The sequence below is a fragment of the Cercospora beticola genome, chromosome 4, assembly GCF_033473495.1.
Source record: "Cercospora beticola chromosome 4, complete sequence".
NCBI classification, from domain to species: Eukaryota; Fungi; Ascomycota; class Dothideomycetes; order Mycosphaerellales; family Mycosphaerellaceae; genus Cercospora; species Cercospora beticola.
In genome coordinates this window covers 1,560,176-1,576,532 of record NC_088938.1, presented here as the reverse complement: position 1 = coordinate 1,576,532, position 16,357 = coordinate 1,560,176, and the positions used below count along the sequence as shown (strand labels likewise).

Sequence of the window (16,357 nt, the reverse complement as noted above, 5' to 3'; positions counted from 1 at the left end):
AAGGTCTGCGTAAAAAAGAGCGAGAATTTTGTGGGTTCTGTCAACCGACGGTGCCATGCAGTCGCGCCGTAACGCCAACGCTCAGAAACATGTATAATACGATGTCAATCCAATGCATGTCCATGTTCACTGATCCGCACCCAGTATCCCAGCGGTCCTCAGACACAGGTCCAGCACTGTCAGGTGTTCATCGCTGCCATCGACCAGCCTCTTATCGACCTCAGAGAAGACGAGCATGATTTTGTTCTTCGCTGCATCGCCCGTTATCTCATTCGTCAGGACTACCCTGTCGTATAGCTGCGTGACAATTTGACTCGCAGACCAGCCTTCAGCGACGAGATCCTCAACAGCTTTGGCAATCGGCTCGTACGGCGGAGCCTTCTTTCCCGCGGGTGTGACCGCTGTGATGAGCCGATCTATTGTTGAGTCCGGAATCACGCCGGCGATTTCCTCAATGCTCAACACCGTGACAGGTTGTGATGAAGCTGAAGGTCCTGAATCAATGTCCATGGCATCGTCGTCGTCATCCTCCACCGTCTTTCTCTTTCTCTTCCCTCCGCCCTTGCCCTCATTTGCTGTAGCACCCACCAGTCTTGCCGCACTTTGCAGAAATGTGATCGCCTTTCGCAGATCTCCCTCGCTGCATCTCAGCAACGTCTCCACGACTCCGTCCTCTAATTGCACGCCTTCCAACTTTGCAATATCTTCAATCCTCTTTCCGGCATTGCTCTCATCCAAGCTCTTGAACCGAAACTTCGAACATCTCGACGCCAAAGGATCAATTATCCTCGTCACGTAATTACACACCAAACAAAACCGTGTGATCTTGCTATACGTCTCCATCGTTCTCCTCAACGCACTCTGAGCATCCTGCGTCATGGAATCTGCTTCGTCGAGAATGACAATCTTGTACGGCGGACAAGGGTATTTCTTCTTGTATTCTTCTCCTGCCGGGCCTGAAGGTGGATTTGAGAGTTGCATGCGGGCAAAGTTCTTCACCTTTTCACGAACGATGCTGATACCGCGTTCGTCGGATGCGTTGAGCTCGAGGACGCGAGATTTGACGAGGTCGGGGCCGTAGAGCTGTTTGGCGAGTGCGAGTACTGTGCTGGTCTTTCCGGTTCCAGGAGGGCCGTAGAAGAGCATGTGGGGAAGGTTGGCGGATTGGAGAGTTCGACGGAGAATAGTAACGGTATGGTCTTGGGCTGTGACATCGTCGAGCGATTTGGGGCGGCTGCGGAGTAGGATTTGTCAGTATCGCAGGCCATACGCAGTTGATGCAGGAGAGGTGTGTACTATTTCTCAACCCATGGCTGTAGACGATTGTCTTCTTGATTCTTGTCTGGTTTCGATGAAGATGAAGCTGCTGCTGCTTTGGCAGCAGCTTGTCGTGCCCGATTGTCGAAGAAGGGGTTCATGTTGCTTGTGTTGATCGAGAGGGCATGTGGTATGGAAGCTTCGAAGCCGAAGGTGATGTCGACGATGATGTTTCGCGTTGGAGTCGCGCCGTGCACTTTCGCGACGCGTCATGGACAAGAGCGTCAATATTTGACGCACTTTCGTCAATACTTCGGATGACGCGACTCCGCCGAGCGTCCATCGGTTCGGCGAGACGAGCCTCACCCACTCCAGCTCCCAGACGCTCCTCGCAACATGCTTGCACGATAACCTCGCCCATCTTGTCGACTGCTCTGTGACAGTCCGTGCAATGCGCCATCACGCTCGCTCCACGCGCATCAAGTCATGAACGATGCGCCGGCTTCATCCGCTGCACCACCTGCGACAGATGCCGATCTCGAGCAAGATGGACTGGATGACGATACCAGGCCGCTCACGGCGAAAGAGCTAGCCAAGAAGAGGAGGAAGGACCGGGAGAACTTTCAACGGAAAAGGGCAGATTTGCTCGATGATTTGCTTCGAAACCTTGACATATTGATATATGCGGAGCTGAGCACGATCTATTACATGGAGTATGTGTTCTCACAACATTCAGGTTGGAGGCAGTGTTGACAAATAGACAGCTGCCAGGTGACATTGTTCTTCATACGAGCATTCATCCAGTTCCTCTTTCTCACCCCAAAACCGGCTATTTTCCAGGAGCTCCCAGATCGCTCATTCCTAGGCAGCATCGTTGGGCCCAATCTCCTTTGCATGCTGCTGCATTGTATCCTTGCTACGCCCTCTGCAGGTGAAGCCACGCGAGGCTACATGCATGGCGGTCTGATCATGGACTTCATCGGACAAAAGGGGCCTTCAAGTAAACTGCATCTACTTTTGCTCGACTTTGTGTTGTTGGGGTTGCAGATTGTGCATCTGTCAGCATCAACATTGCGACGGCGACTCAGGAGTGCCATCGAGACTGGGTCCGCTGTGGTCGCAGCTGATCCTGTTACGGCGACTGTACAGACAGTAGAGGACGAGGAGCGAGGCGTCCGGCGTTCAGCTGAAGAAGAACGCCGGGCCGACATCGAAATGCAAAATCTCACTGCAGCGGGCACTTCGACCGAGAGTGCTGTTCCAACCTCAGCAGATGAAGAACGAGAACGCCTACTTGCATCTTTCACTCCTGCTCGTCGGACAGAAGCTCACATTTTCGATGCATTCAATTCCGGTCAAATGGTAATCGCCGATCTGGACCTTGGCAAGACGATAAAGGAGCAAATGGTGTTGATGCGCGTGAAGTACAACGTGGAAGAGGAGAGAGCGCGTAATGCTCAGCTCCGACAGAGGCTGTACCAGCGACTCCTATCGAGAGTGGGTCGATGAGACCACTTACGTCCCGTGCCCGAACGACCGCTGAGGCGCCTGCCTCAAAACCTCTTCCGCGCTGCCTGCCGTCGAGTATGCTGGGAGGACCTCACGACCAGCTAACGATGGACGCGTCCACCTCGCACAAAAGACAGACAGGCCATGGAGAGGTGGTACGGCCAACAGATTTGCATGCACACACGCTCGCCATCATATATAATGCACGAGGGGTAGATCAATGGCCTATAACCGGGATCTGGGATCAGTCCGAGGATGTGGCCTCCACTCAAAAGATCAGCTCGAAGCACTTCACGAAAATGTTTTCTGGCCGATCACAGCAGGTCCATTCTGCAGCTACTGCTGGCGGCATGACCCGCCCAAAGAGCTTCAAAAGAGCTGCAGCTTCACCATGACTTGCTCTTTACATACTGGCGCTGCCAAGAAACGCCCTCGGCAAGCCGAGATACCCTTTCCGCCCGTCCCATCTTGTTCATCCTCCCGACCTTCATCTTGACCGCATCTCTTCCGCTTTCTCCAGATGCTATTGAAGAAGATCTAGTGCCAGGATCCCAATTCTACACACGCTAATATCACAAGCTCTCAAGGGTACCGCTGACACAGCATATACCTGGAGTTCTGATGCTGTAGCTATCGGATGTGGAAGGCTCCGCTTTAAGTTCACTAAATCTTGCGCTACTTTGTCTAAGCATAACGCACGTGCTGCAGCCTGCATTGGTGCAAGAGCACTGGACAACATTGTTGCGCAATGTACTTTGCCCCAGCCAGTGAAGGCCTCGTGCCAGCACACCACTCAGCTCGTGGTTTCAGCGTTCTGCCTTCAACCCGTGTACAAAGTGGAACACGTATGGTCGCGGCCCTTGAACCTATGTTACTCCTTCTGGCAGGCTTAGTTCGTGGCTTGCATGGCTCAGCTCGATGCAAATGCGCCTCAGTGCAATACGGATCGTCGAAAGAACACAGCCTCTGTCAACCTTTGTTACAGAATCTTACCCTATCAAGAATCAAGACACATTTCACTAGTTTCGACTAATCGATTCCAGAAAATCCTAGCCTCACTTCCAAGCAGATCTCGCCTCGGCTTGGTGTGCGAATACTCTTTCGGGCGGGAAGGCGCTCAACTACTAGCTGAAGCGCTTTCGCATTCGGGCATAGTTTCAAACTAGTAGGTAGATACAGTTTGACCTATCGCTTGCTGCTCATGATTGTAGCAAGGCGTGCTACTCGAAAACGTGGCGACCAGCGTGTGGCGCTCCGGCCAAGAGCTGAATGTGCACGCTGAGGAGATGAGGGGAGCGAGGGAGACGGGGGAGCGCATATATGCTGCTCGGCCACCGCGAGCATGGATGCACAGTTTGTCGATCACTAAATTGTCTTCGGAGACAAGATGGTTTACTGGACTTCTACTATCGTAGCAATCCTTGTCTTCTCTGGCCATGGAGCTTGCAACGTTGCTGCCTCGTACAAGGGACCATCTACCAAAGGGTGTGCGAGAGCTGTGAGTATCTGCCGCCAGCTTGCGCTACACGAAGTTATCTGACAATTTAGTGCACCGATCTGAGCAAGTCGCTGCCAGGCAAAGTAACAACAGCTGCAAACGCCGCAGCATTCCAACAGATCCAGTCTGGCTACTATTCGACGTTCAACTCCGACCTTGCACCGGCGTGCTTCGTTCTGCCTACTACTGCCCAAGATGTTGCTGCCGTGGTGAAGGCAGCGAAGAAAGCCCAATGTCCGTTTGCTGTCAAGGGTGGTGGACATACATTCTTCGCTGGAGCAAACAGCATTCAAGATGGTATTTCTATCGACCTACAACAGCTTAATCAAGTCACGGTGAACAAAGATGGCTCAGCGAGCATCGGGCCCGGAAACCGATGGGGACGAGTCTACGAGACACTTGATCCTCTTGGCCTGACTGTCATGGGTGGACGCGTCTCGACGGTTGGCGTCGGAGGCTTGCTTGTTAGTGGAGGTCTCAGCTTCTTGCACCCTTCTCAAGGACTGGGTGTTGACAACATCCGCAACTACCAGCTTGTTAATGCTGACGGAAAGGTGTTGGAGGTCAACCAAAAGAACAATCCAGACTTATTCTGGGCGCTGCGAGGAGGAGGCAATAACTTTGGCATCGTGACACGCTTCGATGTTAACACGGTCAAACACCAGAGCTTTTGGGGTGGAGGTATCAATTACAACATTTCCGAGCTGGAGCCTTTGATGAAGGCATACAACAGGCTCGCACAACCAGAAACGCAAGACCCCAAAGCCACTACCTGGTTTGCTCCGGTCTACTATCCCAAGACAGATTTCTGGCTCATCAGTGAGTTTACATATCAACACTGAGCGTACTTCAAGACTGTACTGACCTTGACTAGACACCGAGCCTGTCTACGCCGACCCTGTTTCCACAACTCCAGAGATCTTCACGCCTTTCATGGAAAGCCCCAACCAACTATCCAACTCGATCCGCATCGCCAACATCTCCTCTCTCGCTCAAGACACCACCCCGACACCGGGCAATACTGTCGCTGAATGGGACATCACCATGAAAATGAACACCGAAGTGGTCCACTACATGCATCAACGCATCAACGACGGAGCAATGAACCACCCTGCCATCGACCTCATTGCTTTCCCCGTTCAGATATTGGGTAAGACTACCCTGTCTCACACCAAGAATCGCGGCGGCAACGCTCTCGGCCTATCTGAGTCAGATGGTCCGCTTCTCATTGTCCAGCTCGGCCTCAGCTGGCCCGCTGGGGCTTCGGAGGCAGACGATGAAGCGATCTATGCTCTTGGCGACGCGCTCATGAGGGACGTGAAGCAATGGAGTGTGAAGAAGGGGTTGGAGCATCGATACATCTATATGAATTACGCTGGGAGGAGCCAGAATGTCTTTGAGGGATATGGAGCGAAGAATCATGCGAGGTTGAGACAGGTTGCGAAGAAGTATGACCCGGAAGGTGTATTTCAGAAGTTGGTGCCGGGTGGGAAGAAGGTGTTTTGAGAGCTTTGCGTTGAAAAGGCTCGCCGCATTCCAGTATCAGCCCTGCAATCTACTGCTGCTGTTCACATAGATCAGTATCTACGGATTGATCCCATGTTTCTGAATATCGAACCTGAGTTCCAGACACAGCTTCTCTGCATCAGAGTGCTCAGAGTAGACTAAATCCGAAGAGACTTCTAGAGAAGAAAAAGTGAAAGAACACTACTCCATTCTTATGCGCTTCGAGCTTGGGTGAGAATCCTGACACATGCTGGCACCAAGCCACGCTGCCTGACAGAGAGCCAATAAAGCCCGAACACCTCTCCAGTGTCAATAATCATGGCAGGTCTTATGCAAGGGTACTCGAGTTGGCCCTCAATATGCTCGACAGCTAGAGCACTGGTGGTGCTCACAGACCACCTCTCCCAGAAGCGCTGGCAATTGTTTACGGTCAAGTCGAATGAGCGACCATTTCACAGCGTATTCGCATTGAACGTCAAGGTATGCTGCATCCCTACAAGCTCGTTCGGTACAGTGATCGATCGCGCAAGCGAAGGCTGGCGTTGAGCAGTATCACCTGACAGAGAGTTGAGAGACTTCGACCGCCTCTCCGATCTGCAACGAACACGGCAAGTAGTGCGCGATGCGACCTGAGGCGGCTCAGTGCACACTCAGCAACCAGAGGCGAAGGTGCGAAGAGTGTCGCTCCGTTCCAGGAATACTTACTCGAGCCTACCTAAGCGCTCACACCTTGGCAGTGATTGCGGAGGGTCGACGGAGACAGAGAAGAGAAGCATACTCTCAATATGTTGAATTGGAGAGTTATACAAGCGAACCTGTTTCCCAAACGCGGTGCTTCCGTCACAAAAAACCTTTTTTCAACCGTTTCATCGTCCGCCTCAATGCCTCAGAATCACCGATTTTGAGCCTCGCCGCCGCCGTCGCTAAGAAAATGCCAAGAAAGACAATGCAGGAAGATAGCGATACTTACTTCTGTTGTTGGGCCCGTTGTTGGGCTTCGAGCTTTGCTGCGGCTAGTCTTGCCAACAGCTCCTCTTTGGTGATGCGAAAGGGGTTCACTAGTGGGCAAGGGCGTCGATACTTACACCAGCGTCAGCAAAGACCAGAAAAAAAGGGAAAAGTGCTCGTGATAGTCGTTTCGAAGTTTGCTATAGTTGATACTCGTACTGCGTGAAGGTTTCCTGAAAAGGTCAAGGTTCAGTCATCGTTACCCACCTCATTCTTAGCACCGCCACTGGCTACGGACTCTGATGACTTCGAGCCTCGACGGCCGTTTCCTGGACGATCGCCATAGGAAGAGCTGTCTCGACTCAAGCGATAGTTTTTGTTGCGGTCTTTGCTTGGAATCAGATCAGCTGGTGGCGACAGTCTGCCTTTGCGTTTCGACGGTGGCGAGTGAGATCGAGATCGGCGACGCGGTGGTGGTGATCGGGATGGCGATGGACGGCGACGCCTGCTGGGTGGTGAGCGTGAGTAATCAGAGTAAGAGGGAGATCGCCGCCGCCTGCGCGGTGAAGGTGAACGTCTCCTGTGGTGACGGTCGTCATCGTCACTGCTTGCTGGTCTGTCCCTCTTGCGAGGAGGTGAGCGAGATGCATCGGAATATGAGTCGCGGCGTCTACGACGTCTTGGAGGAGAGCGTGAGCGCGATGGTGATCGGCCATACGAAGGTGAACGACGACGGCGACGGGGGTTGTCATCTCTGCCTCCACGACCGCGTCCGCCTGGTACGTAGCTGTCAGTCGCGCGTGGTGGACTGCGACGTCTCGGAGGTGGTGATCTGGACAAGTCTCTCGAGGGTCGGCGATCGAAGGAGCGATCGCGTACGCGGCCTCGACCTCCACGTCCGCCTCCTCTGCCGCCACGAGAACCGCGCTCGCGCTCGCGGATTCGTGCCAAGTCTCGTTCGCGTTCGCGGTCTTCGATCTCACGCTGCCTGGCTTCCTCGCGCGCCTTGTCTTCTGCGATCTGTATGTGCTGTCAGCATACTGTAGCTGCTTATCCGGAATCCAAAGCTATTCCTCACCCTCTCCTGTATGAGTTCAAATTTCTTCGCTTCAAGCAGCTCTTGCGGAATGCCTTTGGGGTCGGCCTGGGCGCTGAGGAGCAGCTTCCACAACTGGAGGCAGAATGGGGGAGCGTCTTTGTCGAGGAAACCGGAAATGTCGGTCTGGATCTGCTTGATGTTCGGCTAGGAAAAGCTGGTCAGCACGAGTGACGGAGTTGCAGCTGAAGATGTCAACTCACGAATTTTCCGGCCTCGAGCAGCGTGAAGATCATCTCGGTGACCACGTCGTCGTCGCTATTGAGGATTTTGGTGATCTCATCCGACACCCACTTCTTGATCACAGGCAGGTTGACCTTGGTCATGTCAACTTTCTTGCTGAACTCTGGTGGAAAAGAGGTATTACGCATCGCTCGCGCGTCTGCGCCCGTCTTGAGCGCTGCCGACATAATCGGCGTGATGTGGTGGTAGTGTATGAGGCGAAAGGGAGAAGATGTGGACGAAGGGAAAGCAGGGGTCAGACAATGCCGCTGCCGGAGCAGGTGAAGTTGGCGACAAGTCGAAGGTGTGACGGAGTGAGCTTCATTCAGCATTGGAGCTTGGGACGTGGCTGCGGAACTGCGCCACAGCCAGTGGCTGGTGACTGCATTTTTACCTTCACCTTCACTTTCCTCTTAGCGATTGTTGCTGGTCGCCAACGTCCATTCTGGGCCCAACTGGGGCGGTCTTACCGGCGTGACGGCTATCATGAGAAGCTACGCCTTGATGTTGAGGGAGCGGGTCAACAAATCTCGGTGTTGGACACACCTCCCAACAGCTACAGATATGTCCTCTCTCGAGTATCCGCGTAGACGAGTTCCACCCAATTTACCCTGGTTACATGCTGAAATACGAAACTCAAGAACCGCACGTCCCACCGCCATTCTAGCAAGACCTTAGGTATGGATTGCAATTGTGTACATGTAGCCAGCTAAGGTAAGCGCCAAGCTCCGGTCCTAAGTGCGCCCCAGGCTGCAACATTGCTTATAGCTCCCTATTGCCCGTCAGTCCATACATCCAACCGAGTCGCAAGAGTTCAAGATGACTTCCATCCATAGCTTACAAGCCTATCTCTCGCCTCTCCTCAATCTTGCTCCGTACCATTTATTGAGCTATGGCATTCTTCTGGGGACGACAGTTTACCAGTCCTTCGTGAACACAAAAGTGTGCTACCAAGCACTACCGGCATCAGCGTTTACCACACTTCAGAAGCGCATCTTCCCCGTCTACTTCCAGATCCAGACAGCATTGCTCATCGTCACTGTCTTGACTGCGCCACCATATGGACCGGTATTATTGATTCAAAAGAAGCGCGATTGGGTCCCACTCGTATTTGCAAGTGGCATGACATTGTTGAATCTTTTCATCTACGGCCCCCGTACTCAGACAGCCATGATGGAACGAATACATCAAGGTGCGACCACTCGCCGCATCATCGCCATTGTCCATCATGTATAGCTCATTCACCTTGATCCAGCGACGAGGGAACGCACGACGTCCAGCACGGGAAGTGCCAAATCTGAGCCCAGCGCGATCATGCGAAGCAAGAACAGAGAGTTCTCCAGAGCACATGCGATGTCGATCCATCTCAATCTGTTGTCCATGATCGCGACGGTATGGTATGGGATCAGACTAGCATCCCGAATGAATCTGGAAGTATAGAGGGAGGAAGCTTTGTGGCTCGTACTTTGCTGTTCGCCGGAGAGGTAGAAAGAGGTCTAAGCCCGAAGAGTTTGATGTAATGGCCGTAGCGATAGTGCATGGTAACATGTAGAAATCGGACTAATCGTCAAGTCGCGATTTCTGGGAGCAGGATCCACAGCTCAGTGTCTGTAAACCTATGTCCTGATCGCAATCGAGTCGCAAGCATGCAGGCGCATGAGTTCCATGGTCGCTGGTCGGATGTTTACGCAAAAATTCTCGAGGAGGGCGCTAGGCATGGTTTGGAGTGCGGGCTCTGGAGACTGGGGGCCGCGAAGCTGCTAGGTCCCACTCGACTTCGAATACCAGGAGGTCGCGGACTTGATGATACCATTTGATACTTGGCAGCGCGAGTGACTCGAACTTCAATCGTCTTCGTCATCGCTGAGGTTCGGCTTGAAGATGTCTTTGCCGATCTTCTTCGGTGCAAAACCTTCGATCGTTCCAGCAGTCAAGAACACTTCCACATCTGCATCTGGAGCTCTCGGCATGTTCGAGCTGATTTTCTTCTCCACGACATCATCAGTCATGACCTGCTTTGGCCTGAAACCGCCACTCTGCTCGCCACGCTCAGCGGCAAGTTCGTCCTCATTCGCGACCTTCTCGCGCCACTCGTTCACGCGAGCTGCGCGATTCGCTCGCCTAGTAGCAGTGTCTTCCTCCGGTGGTCGATCGTCTTCGTGTAGCATGATGTCTGGCTGCTGGCTCCGCTCGCGCTCCCAGGCAGGCACTTCGCTGAGCTGCGCTTTCACGTAAAGGCTCTTTTTGGCACAGTCGGTAGAACAATAATCACCCATACCTTTCTTCAGCTTCCACTCCGACGCCTTACCCATCGTTTGGGAGCGAGGTGAGTTCTGGCACAGCGCATATCCGCATTTGTGGTCTATGGTCCTTTCTTCAATGAGACTGTCATAGTCTGAGGGCTGGAACGGCTTGACCAGCTGTATGAAGCTGAGGGCCTCGCGAGACGTGAAACTGGGTGATGCTGGGTAATCGATGAGAGCAGTAATCGAGTCCAGGATCTGCGCCTCGATATCCTTTTGCGCTTGAATTCTATACGCGTGGTGAAGCGCTATCTTCAGGTTCTTGCGGTCCTTCTCCGCCTTCTCCCTCTCTTCGGCGGTCAAAGCTGGAGCACGCTGCTTCGACGACTGCTTGAGGATAGACTTGACCGGTGTCTTGGCGGCCATGTCGATAATCCGACGTGTGTGGCAGCAAGAAGGTTGTGCGGAAGATCGCAATTAAATCGCAGTTGTATGCGATGGCCGGCTAAACCTCGGTGGGCGGTATTAAACTCTGAGCGACGTAATGACCGTGCTCTCCCATGCCACAAGATTGTTGACCCACTTCGGACCATTCGACTGCAGCTGCCTTCTTGCTGCTGTCTCTGTTTGGCCATACCGCAAGCATTGCTTTGGAGGAGCATACACGGCGCCGGCGAGCAACTTGGCATCTGATCTGGCCGGACGGCGGCGGATCAGTCTCGACGACAGCGCATCGGATCTGTTTCATCAGCAGCTGCCTTGAGCAGGCCGCGTCAACGATCCGCAGCACCACCGCCCACCAACACCACCCCGCCTTCCACGAGCACACCACCGCCGCTGCACCGCCGGCCTGTGGACGTCTACCATGGCGTCCTGGTTTAAAGTCAAAGCTCTGTACGAGTTCGAGGCGAAAGAGGAAGACGATCTGGGCTTCGACGGTGGCCAGATTATTGATGTCACGGAGGAGATTGATGCGAACTGGCTGGAGGGCAAGTACACCGATGCAAGTGGCGAGAGCAAGTCTGGTATATTTCCGCGCGAGTTCGTGGAAAAGTATGAGCCTCCGGTGCCTAGTCGTCCTACGCGACCTGCCCGCCCCAAGCAGGAGCCAGTACCTGAACCAGTGCCCGAGCCTGTAGAGGATACACCAGCTTCAGACCCAATTGAGGATGCCCGCGATGTCCCTGCTGTACCAGCAGTAACCAAGCCCCCTCTTCCACCAGTTGACACGACGCCAGCGTTGCCTCCACGGGAGGAAGTCCGCTCGCCCCCCGCCAACGTCAAATCACCTACCCTGCCGAGTGAGCCCCCAGCAGCACCGAAGCCTACTCCGGCAGAACCAGCAGCTCCTGCTGCGAAGAAGCCGCCTCCTCCGATTGCCGCGAAATCCAATGCCTTCCGGGACCGAATTGCTGCCTTCAATGCTCCAGCAGCTGCTCCCATCGCGCCCATGGTCCCTGGAGGACCTAGATCTGGTGCCAACACTTTTATAAAGAAGCCGTTCGTCGCACCACCTCCTATGGCAAATTCCTACGTGCCACCACCAGTCAAGGCTGAGCCTGTTCACAAGCCCTACATTCGCGAGGAAGATCCTGAGATCAAAAGGAGACGTGAAGAAGACCAGGCTGCTGCTGAGGCGGCAGGCTTCTCAGTGGATGCGTCTGGCGAACAACAGGATGATGCCGAAGACGTACCAAAACCTCAAACACTGAAGGAGCGGATTGCCTTGCTGCAGCAACAGCAGCTTGAGCAGGCACAACGGAGGGCAGATGGTGGTCAGAAGAAAGAGAAGAAAGCCGCGCCAAGACAGGCTTCGGAGTCTTCTGAGCATGGCCAATTGCCAGAACCTGACGCAGACGCTGATGAGTCCGAAGATACCACGCCACATCCCAGACAGTCACTTGAGGCACCGGCCGAGCGTCCGCGGGTTCCATCTGCCCAACGCAAGCCCTCAGAGCCACTGTCTCCTGGACCTGTAGCTCCTGACTCGGAGCTTGTGAGCGATGGAAATGACGCAGACCAGTCTGCTGCAGGTGAAACTACAGAAGATGACGCAGGCACAATCGGACCAGAAGATAGCGATGAGACAAGCGCGCCACGCCCGCTGCAACGTAGTCCCACCGTGTCAAAACGAGACCCAGCCGCCAATGAAGAGAACGACACTACTGAAGACGCCGAAGATGACGAAGACTCCATGGACGAGGAGACCCGGAAGCGCATGGAGATCAGAGAACGTATGGCCAAGATGAGTGGGGGTATGGGAATGCCAGGCATGTTTGGAGCAATGCCATTACCCGGTGCGGCCCCCATCAAAAAACGAAAGGAGAAGAAACCAAGTGATGAGGCACCTCCTACATCCCCACCTCCACAGCAAAGAGTTCCAATGATCCCCGTCCCTGGCCTACAACGAGTGCAGAGCCCAGAGTCCGCAACTTCTCAGCACGACGAACGCTTTACCCCAGCTCATGGTGACGATGAACATGAATCAGTGCCTCCTCCGCGCAGATCCACTGGCGAAGATCGCGGCCCTCCACCGCCGATCCCCACAGGTAAGATGAAGCGAAGGAAGAGCATTTTCTCGATGCGCATAAGTCGTCGTGGCAACAAAACGCCGTGTCAGCCCTCAGGTCATCACCTTCGTGACGCATTCTCCTCCGAAGACGTCATGGATGAGCCGACTGAGCAGGCTGCAGGTAGTATGTGGCACGCATCAGCGAGCAGAAGCTATCCTCGCCCCTATTCTTCACCATCTGAGTGTTCGCTGACATGTACACAGAGTCTCGTCCTCCACAGGAACGAGGAGCGCCACCTCCAGTGCCTGGTTCTCAGCCCAGCCGCGCTTCGACGATAGAATCGCGCCCCGTGCCACCGCCGCCGCCGCCACACGCCAATCCCCTGTCTCCAGGCACCGGCTCCGAATCAGACGACGAAGCCTCGGTGCGCAATCTTGGATCGACGGCTGCGACACCTGGCGCTGAGACACCCGGGGTGCCTACACGCAATATGTCGGTACGAAGTCCGCCGCCGGTCCCAGGATCTGAGACTGCCAAATCGCCAGAAGGTCGACGCGCTTCTTACTTCTCAGTCGACTCTCAAACCGCGACTTCCGACAAGCGAGCAAGCAGAGCGCCGCCCCCAGTTCCTGGAAGTCCAATCACATCGCCTCGTGCTCCGCCGCCTCCTCCACCACAAGCTGTAAGCCATACCACTGACTTGCAAGCTGGAGATCATGAGCGAGAGAGCGAATATGAGGGAGATTACGACACCGACATCGCGTCCAGTGCCAAACACAAAGACGCTTTAAAAGCTGGTACACACGTGAGAGAACCGAGCTTGGACGACAACACTGATATTCAATCTCCACCGCCTCCACCGCACGGCACTGCGCCAAGATCTGTTCCTCCACCTCCTCCTGCGCACGCAACAAGACCTTCCATGGACGCGCCCAGAGCGCCGCCGCCTGTGCCTCCTGCAGCACCTCGTGATCCCGTACCTGGTGATGATGATTACGATCCTTTCCGCTATGATAGCACTCGCGGTCCACCTCCTCCTCCGGTTCCCAGCACAATTCCCATGGCCGCACCTCCCGCACCTCCTCCGAGACAACCGGAGCCTGAGAGCTCTGCAGATGATGCAGACGAATTGTATTCTGTAACTCCGCCCAAGCGGTCCTTCGAGGATCCCTCCCGCATTGCTCCTGCGCCTCCGGCAGCGCAGCCTCCACCGCCCATCCGGGCACCCCCACGAGAGTCTGTTGACCAACACAGATCGAACGTGGCAATACGAAGATCAATGGACCAGCCGAGACCATCCATGGATAATGGCCACATCGCCCAGGACATTGATATGGCTGAGTCGACAACATGGTGGACTGCGCCGCAAGCTTTACCGCCGTCATTGCAGAACAGGCAAGGCGTGGACATCTTGTCTGAATCCGAAGAGACTACTGCTTCGAAGCGTGGCGGCCGCAAGGAGGTCACCAAAGAAATTTACGTTCTCTATATTGATTACAGTCAGACCATCATCACGGTACGCTTCGATGCCAGCAATCCTATGGATGCACAAATTGAGCAGCAGCATCGCCCTCCTCCAGCGAAGCTCCGCCAGGAGCAGCTCGAAGCATACTGGCAACGCTTTGGTCGCAACATCTCGGAATCTGTGAACGCTCTGGGACATGCGAAAAAGGATACTTCAGTTGGCAACGGCTCTCCTGCTGCGCTCCCTGCTGAGCTTATCAAGAGTATTCCCAAAGCCCTTCAGCCAGTTGGCAATCGAGCCTACGGCGCTCTGGTATACGCCAACCTCGCAAATGCTTCAACACAGCAATTCGACGAGATTCGACCTGGTGACATTGTGACGCTAAGGAATACTCGATTTGAGGGCACGCATGGCGCAGTGAAGCACAAATATAAGCAAGAATACGGGAGTATGCACGTCGCGATTGTGGAAGAGTGGGACGGCACACGGAGAGCCATTCGAGGTTGGGAACAGGGGCGTGAGAAGCAAAAGGTCCGAAGTGAGAAGTTCAGACTTGGCGATTTGAGGAGTGGTGAGGTCAAGGTCTGGAGAGTTGTTGGGAGAGACTGGGTAGAGTGGGAGACTAGCCAGTGATTCTGACGTGATGTGATGTGAAGACGAGTGGTGGCTTAATGCAGATGTTATGAAGGTATGGGGGTAGCGCAAAAGGGGTTGTTATGTCCATACACGTGAAGCGCATAGAAATGCATATAAGGATGGCGAGAGTTCATCGCTTCTGACCATCTCGCATACGTTCCCCTGTCTGACCTCCCTCTGTGCAGTTATGTTTGTTCTAGACTCGTAGATTAGAGCAATGTTCTCACGGAAAGCGACTGTTGGCACGGAGAGTGATCTATGCAGGCGATGAAGGAACCTTCACTTTCCTGCTCAAGCCTGCTCGCCGTCCCCATTCCTCGTGGTCGAGATGGCACATGACGCGAGTCTACTCATAAACCGCCGCGAAGCAAGATTATGTGCACAGCTTTCAGTCCCGAGTCAGTCATGGTCGCTCCAACACATACTTAGCTCCTCTCGCGAGTCGACTCGGAAGGATCCTGGTCCATGTTACGCACGTAGCGATTCTGGGTACGTACGTAGCGATCGTGGGTACGCACGTAGCGATTGTGGCGCATCAAATATGGTCGAAGTTCGTACTCTGTAGGACATGTTGTCGCAAGGTAATCCCCGATGGGAGCCCTGGATTCGTGTGGGTAGCACAAGTTGTTACAGAGATGGTAGCGTTGGTGACTTCCGCTACTGGTTGAAAGTGGCTTGGTCTTTGGGAGTCGTGAAGGAATTCTGGGTGTTGGATGATGGAACGATCAGGAAGGCTGGGTACAGGCGATGACCCAAGTATTGGACTAGCACTGCCCGCTTATGCTGTGTTCGCTGCGTCGTCATGATGGATCGCTTCCTGAGATCGAAGATCTTTTCATGTTTGGTATGGCCTGCTCTCGAGGATCGGAAAGAGCGAGCAGGCTACGGAGATTTGAGAGACTGTTAAGTCTCCTTGTACCTACCATGTCCTTGGAGAGGGGACACAAGCTCTCGTACTGATGTCGATGGGTAGAGATGTGTGAACACGAGCGTGGCGCGCTACTTCAGCTTCACAAGGCGCTGGTTGTTCTCTTCTGCACGCATGTTTCAAGTCAACGTGGGCGGAGAAAAGAACGACTAGGCAGGCGCGTGCAACCGGCACGTCAACTTTCCTGGTAGGTACGCTTGACTGGTCGCAGTACACCCTCTTCGAATCTGGAGGTGCCTGGGCTCATCGCGTGGTACTTGTTTGCTCCTCACTTGTGCGACGTGTTTGCGTGCTAGAATGACTCGCGTAGCATGTTCTGGGCTGTGGAGATGCTCGCCCGACCCGTACTGCTGGCCTGACGAACTTGTTCCCGATATTTTGGTAGCCTGGCTCACTCTCAGGAAGAGGGGAGGGAGCACAACGAATGATGTTGCAAAATGAACGTCATTTTGGACGAAGCCTGCAGTCGGATGGACAGTCCAATTGTCCAGCTACGTGAGAGACCATGAGCACTCCGTCACTATGTGCATCTGGGC

General features: G+C 54.2%; 6 protein-coding genes across 6 annotated transcripts; 3 read left to right on the top strand and 3 right to left on the bottom strand.

The window, feature by feature from the left end:
* Positions 1-126: 126 nt before the first annotated feature.
* RFC2 (Subunit of heteropentameric Replication factor C (RF-C)) lies at positions 127-1,678 on the bottom strand (the record flags this gene model as incomplete). Its single annotated transcript, XM_023597100.2, has 3 exons — positions 127-1,234; positions 1,297-1,513; positions 1,558-1,678. The coding sequence occupies 3 exons, from the start codon at positions 1,676-1,678 to the stop codon at positions 127-129; spliced, it is 1,446 nt and encodes a 481-aa protein (XP_023451716.2).
* Positions 1,679-1,743: 65 nt separating this feature from the next.
* On the top strand, positions 1,744-2,766 carry RHO25_006261 (uncharacterized protein; the record flags this gene model as incomplete). The annotated part of the gene is made up of 2 exons (XM_023597099.2): positions 1,744-1,970; positions 2,022-2,766. The coding sequence occupies 2 exons, from the start codon at positions 1,744-1,746 to the stop codon at positions 2,764-2,766; spliced, it is 972 nt and encodes a 323-aa protein (XP_023451713.1).
* A 1,387-nt stretch (positions 2,767-4,153) lies between these two features.
* RHO25_006260 (uncharacterized protein) lies at positions 4,154-5,770 on the top strand (the record flags this gene model as incomplete). The annotated part of the gene is made up of 3 exons (XM_023597098.1): positions 4,154-4,264; positions 4,315-5,083; positions 5,139-5,770. The coding sequence occupies 3 exons, from the start codon at positions 4,154-4,156 to the stop codon at positions 5,768-5,770; spliced, it is 1,512 nt and encodes a 503-aa protein (XP_023451714.1).
* A 1,197-nt stretch (positions 5,771-6,967) lies between these two features.
* Positions 6,968-8,224, bottom strand: RHO25_006259 (uncharacterized protein; the record flags this gene model as incomplete). Its single annotated transcript, XM_023597097.2, has 3 exons — positions 6,968-7,738; positions 7,797-7,961; positions 8,018-8,224. The coding sequence occupies 3 exons, from the start codon at positions 8,222-8,224 to the stop codon at positions 6,968-6,970; spliced, it is 1,143 nt and encodes a 380-aa protein (XP_023451711.2).
* A 1,656-nt stretch (positions 8,225-9,880) lies between these two features.
* Positions 9,881-10,705, bottom strand: RHO25_006258 (uncharacterized protein; the record flags this gene model as incomplete). The annotated part of the gene is made up of 1 exon (XM_023597096.2): positions 9,881-10,705. One exon carries the CDS (start codon positions 10,703-10,705, stop codon positions 9,881-9,883), a length of 825 nt encoding a protein of 274 aa, XP_023451712.1.
* A 439-nt stretch (positions 10,706-11,144) lies between these two features.
* RHO25_006257 (uncharacterized protein) lies at positions 11,145-14,890 on the top strand (the record flags this gene model as incomplete). The annotated part of the gene is made up of 2 exons (XM_023597095.2): positions 11,145-12,828; positions 13,056-14,890. The coding sequence occupies 2 exons, from the start codon at positions 11,145-11,147 to the stop codon at positions 14,888-14,890; spliced, it is 3,519 nt and encodes a 1,172-aa protein (XP_023452532.1).
* Positions 14,891-16,357: the final 1,467 nt, after the last annotated feature.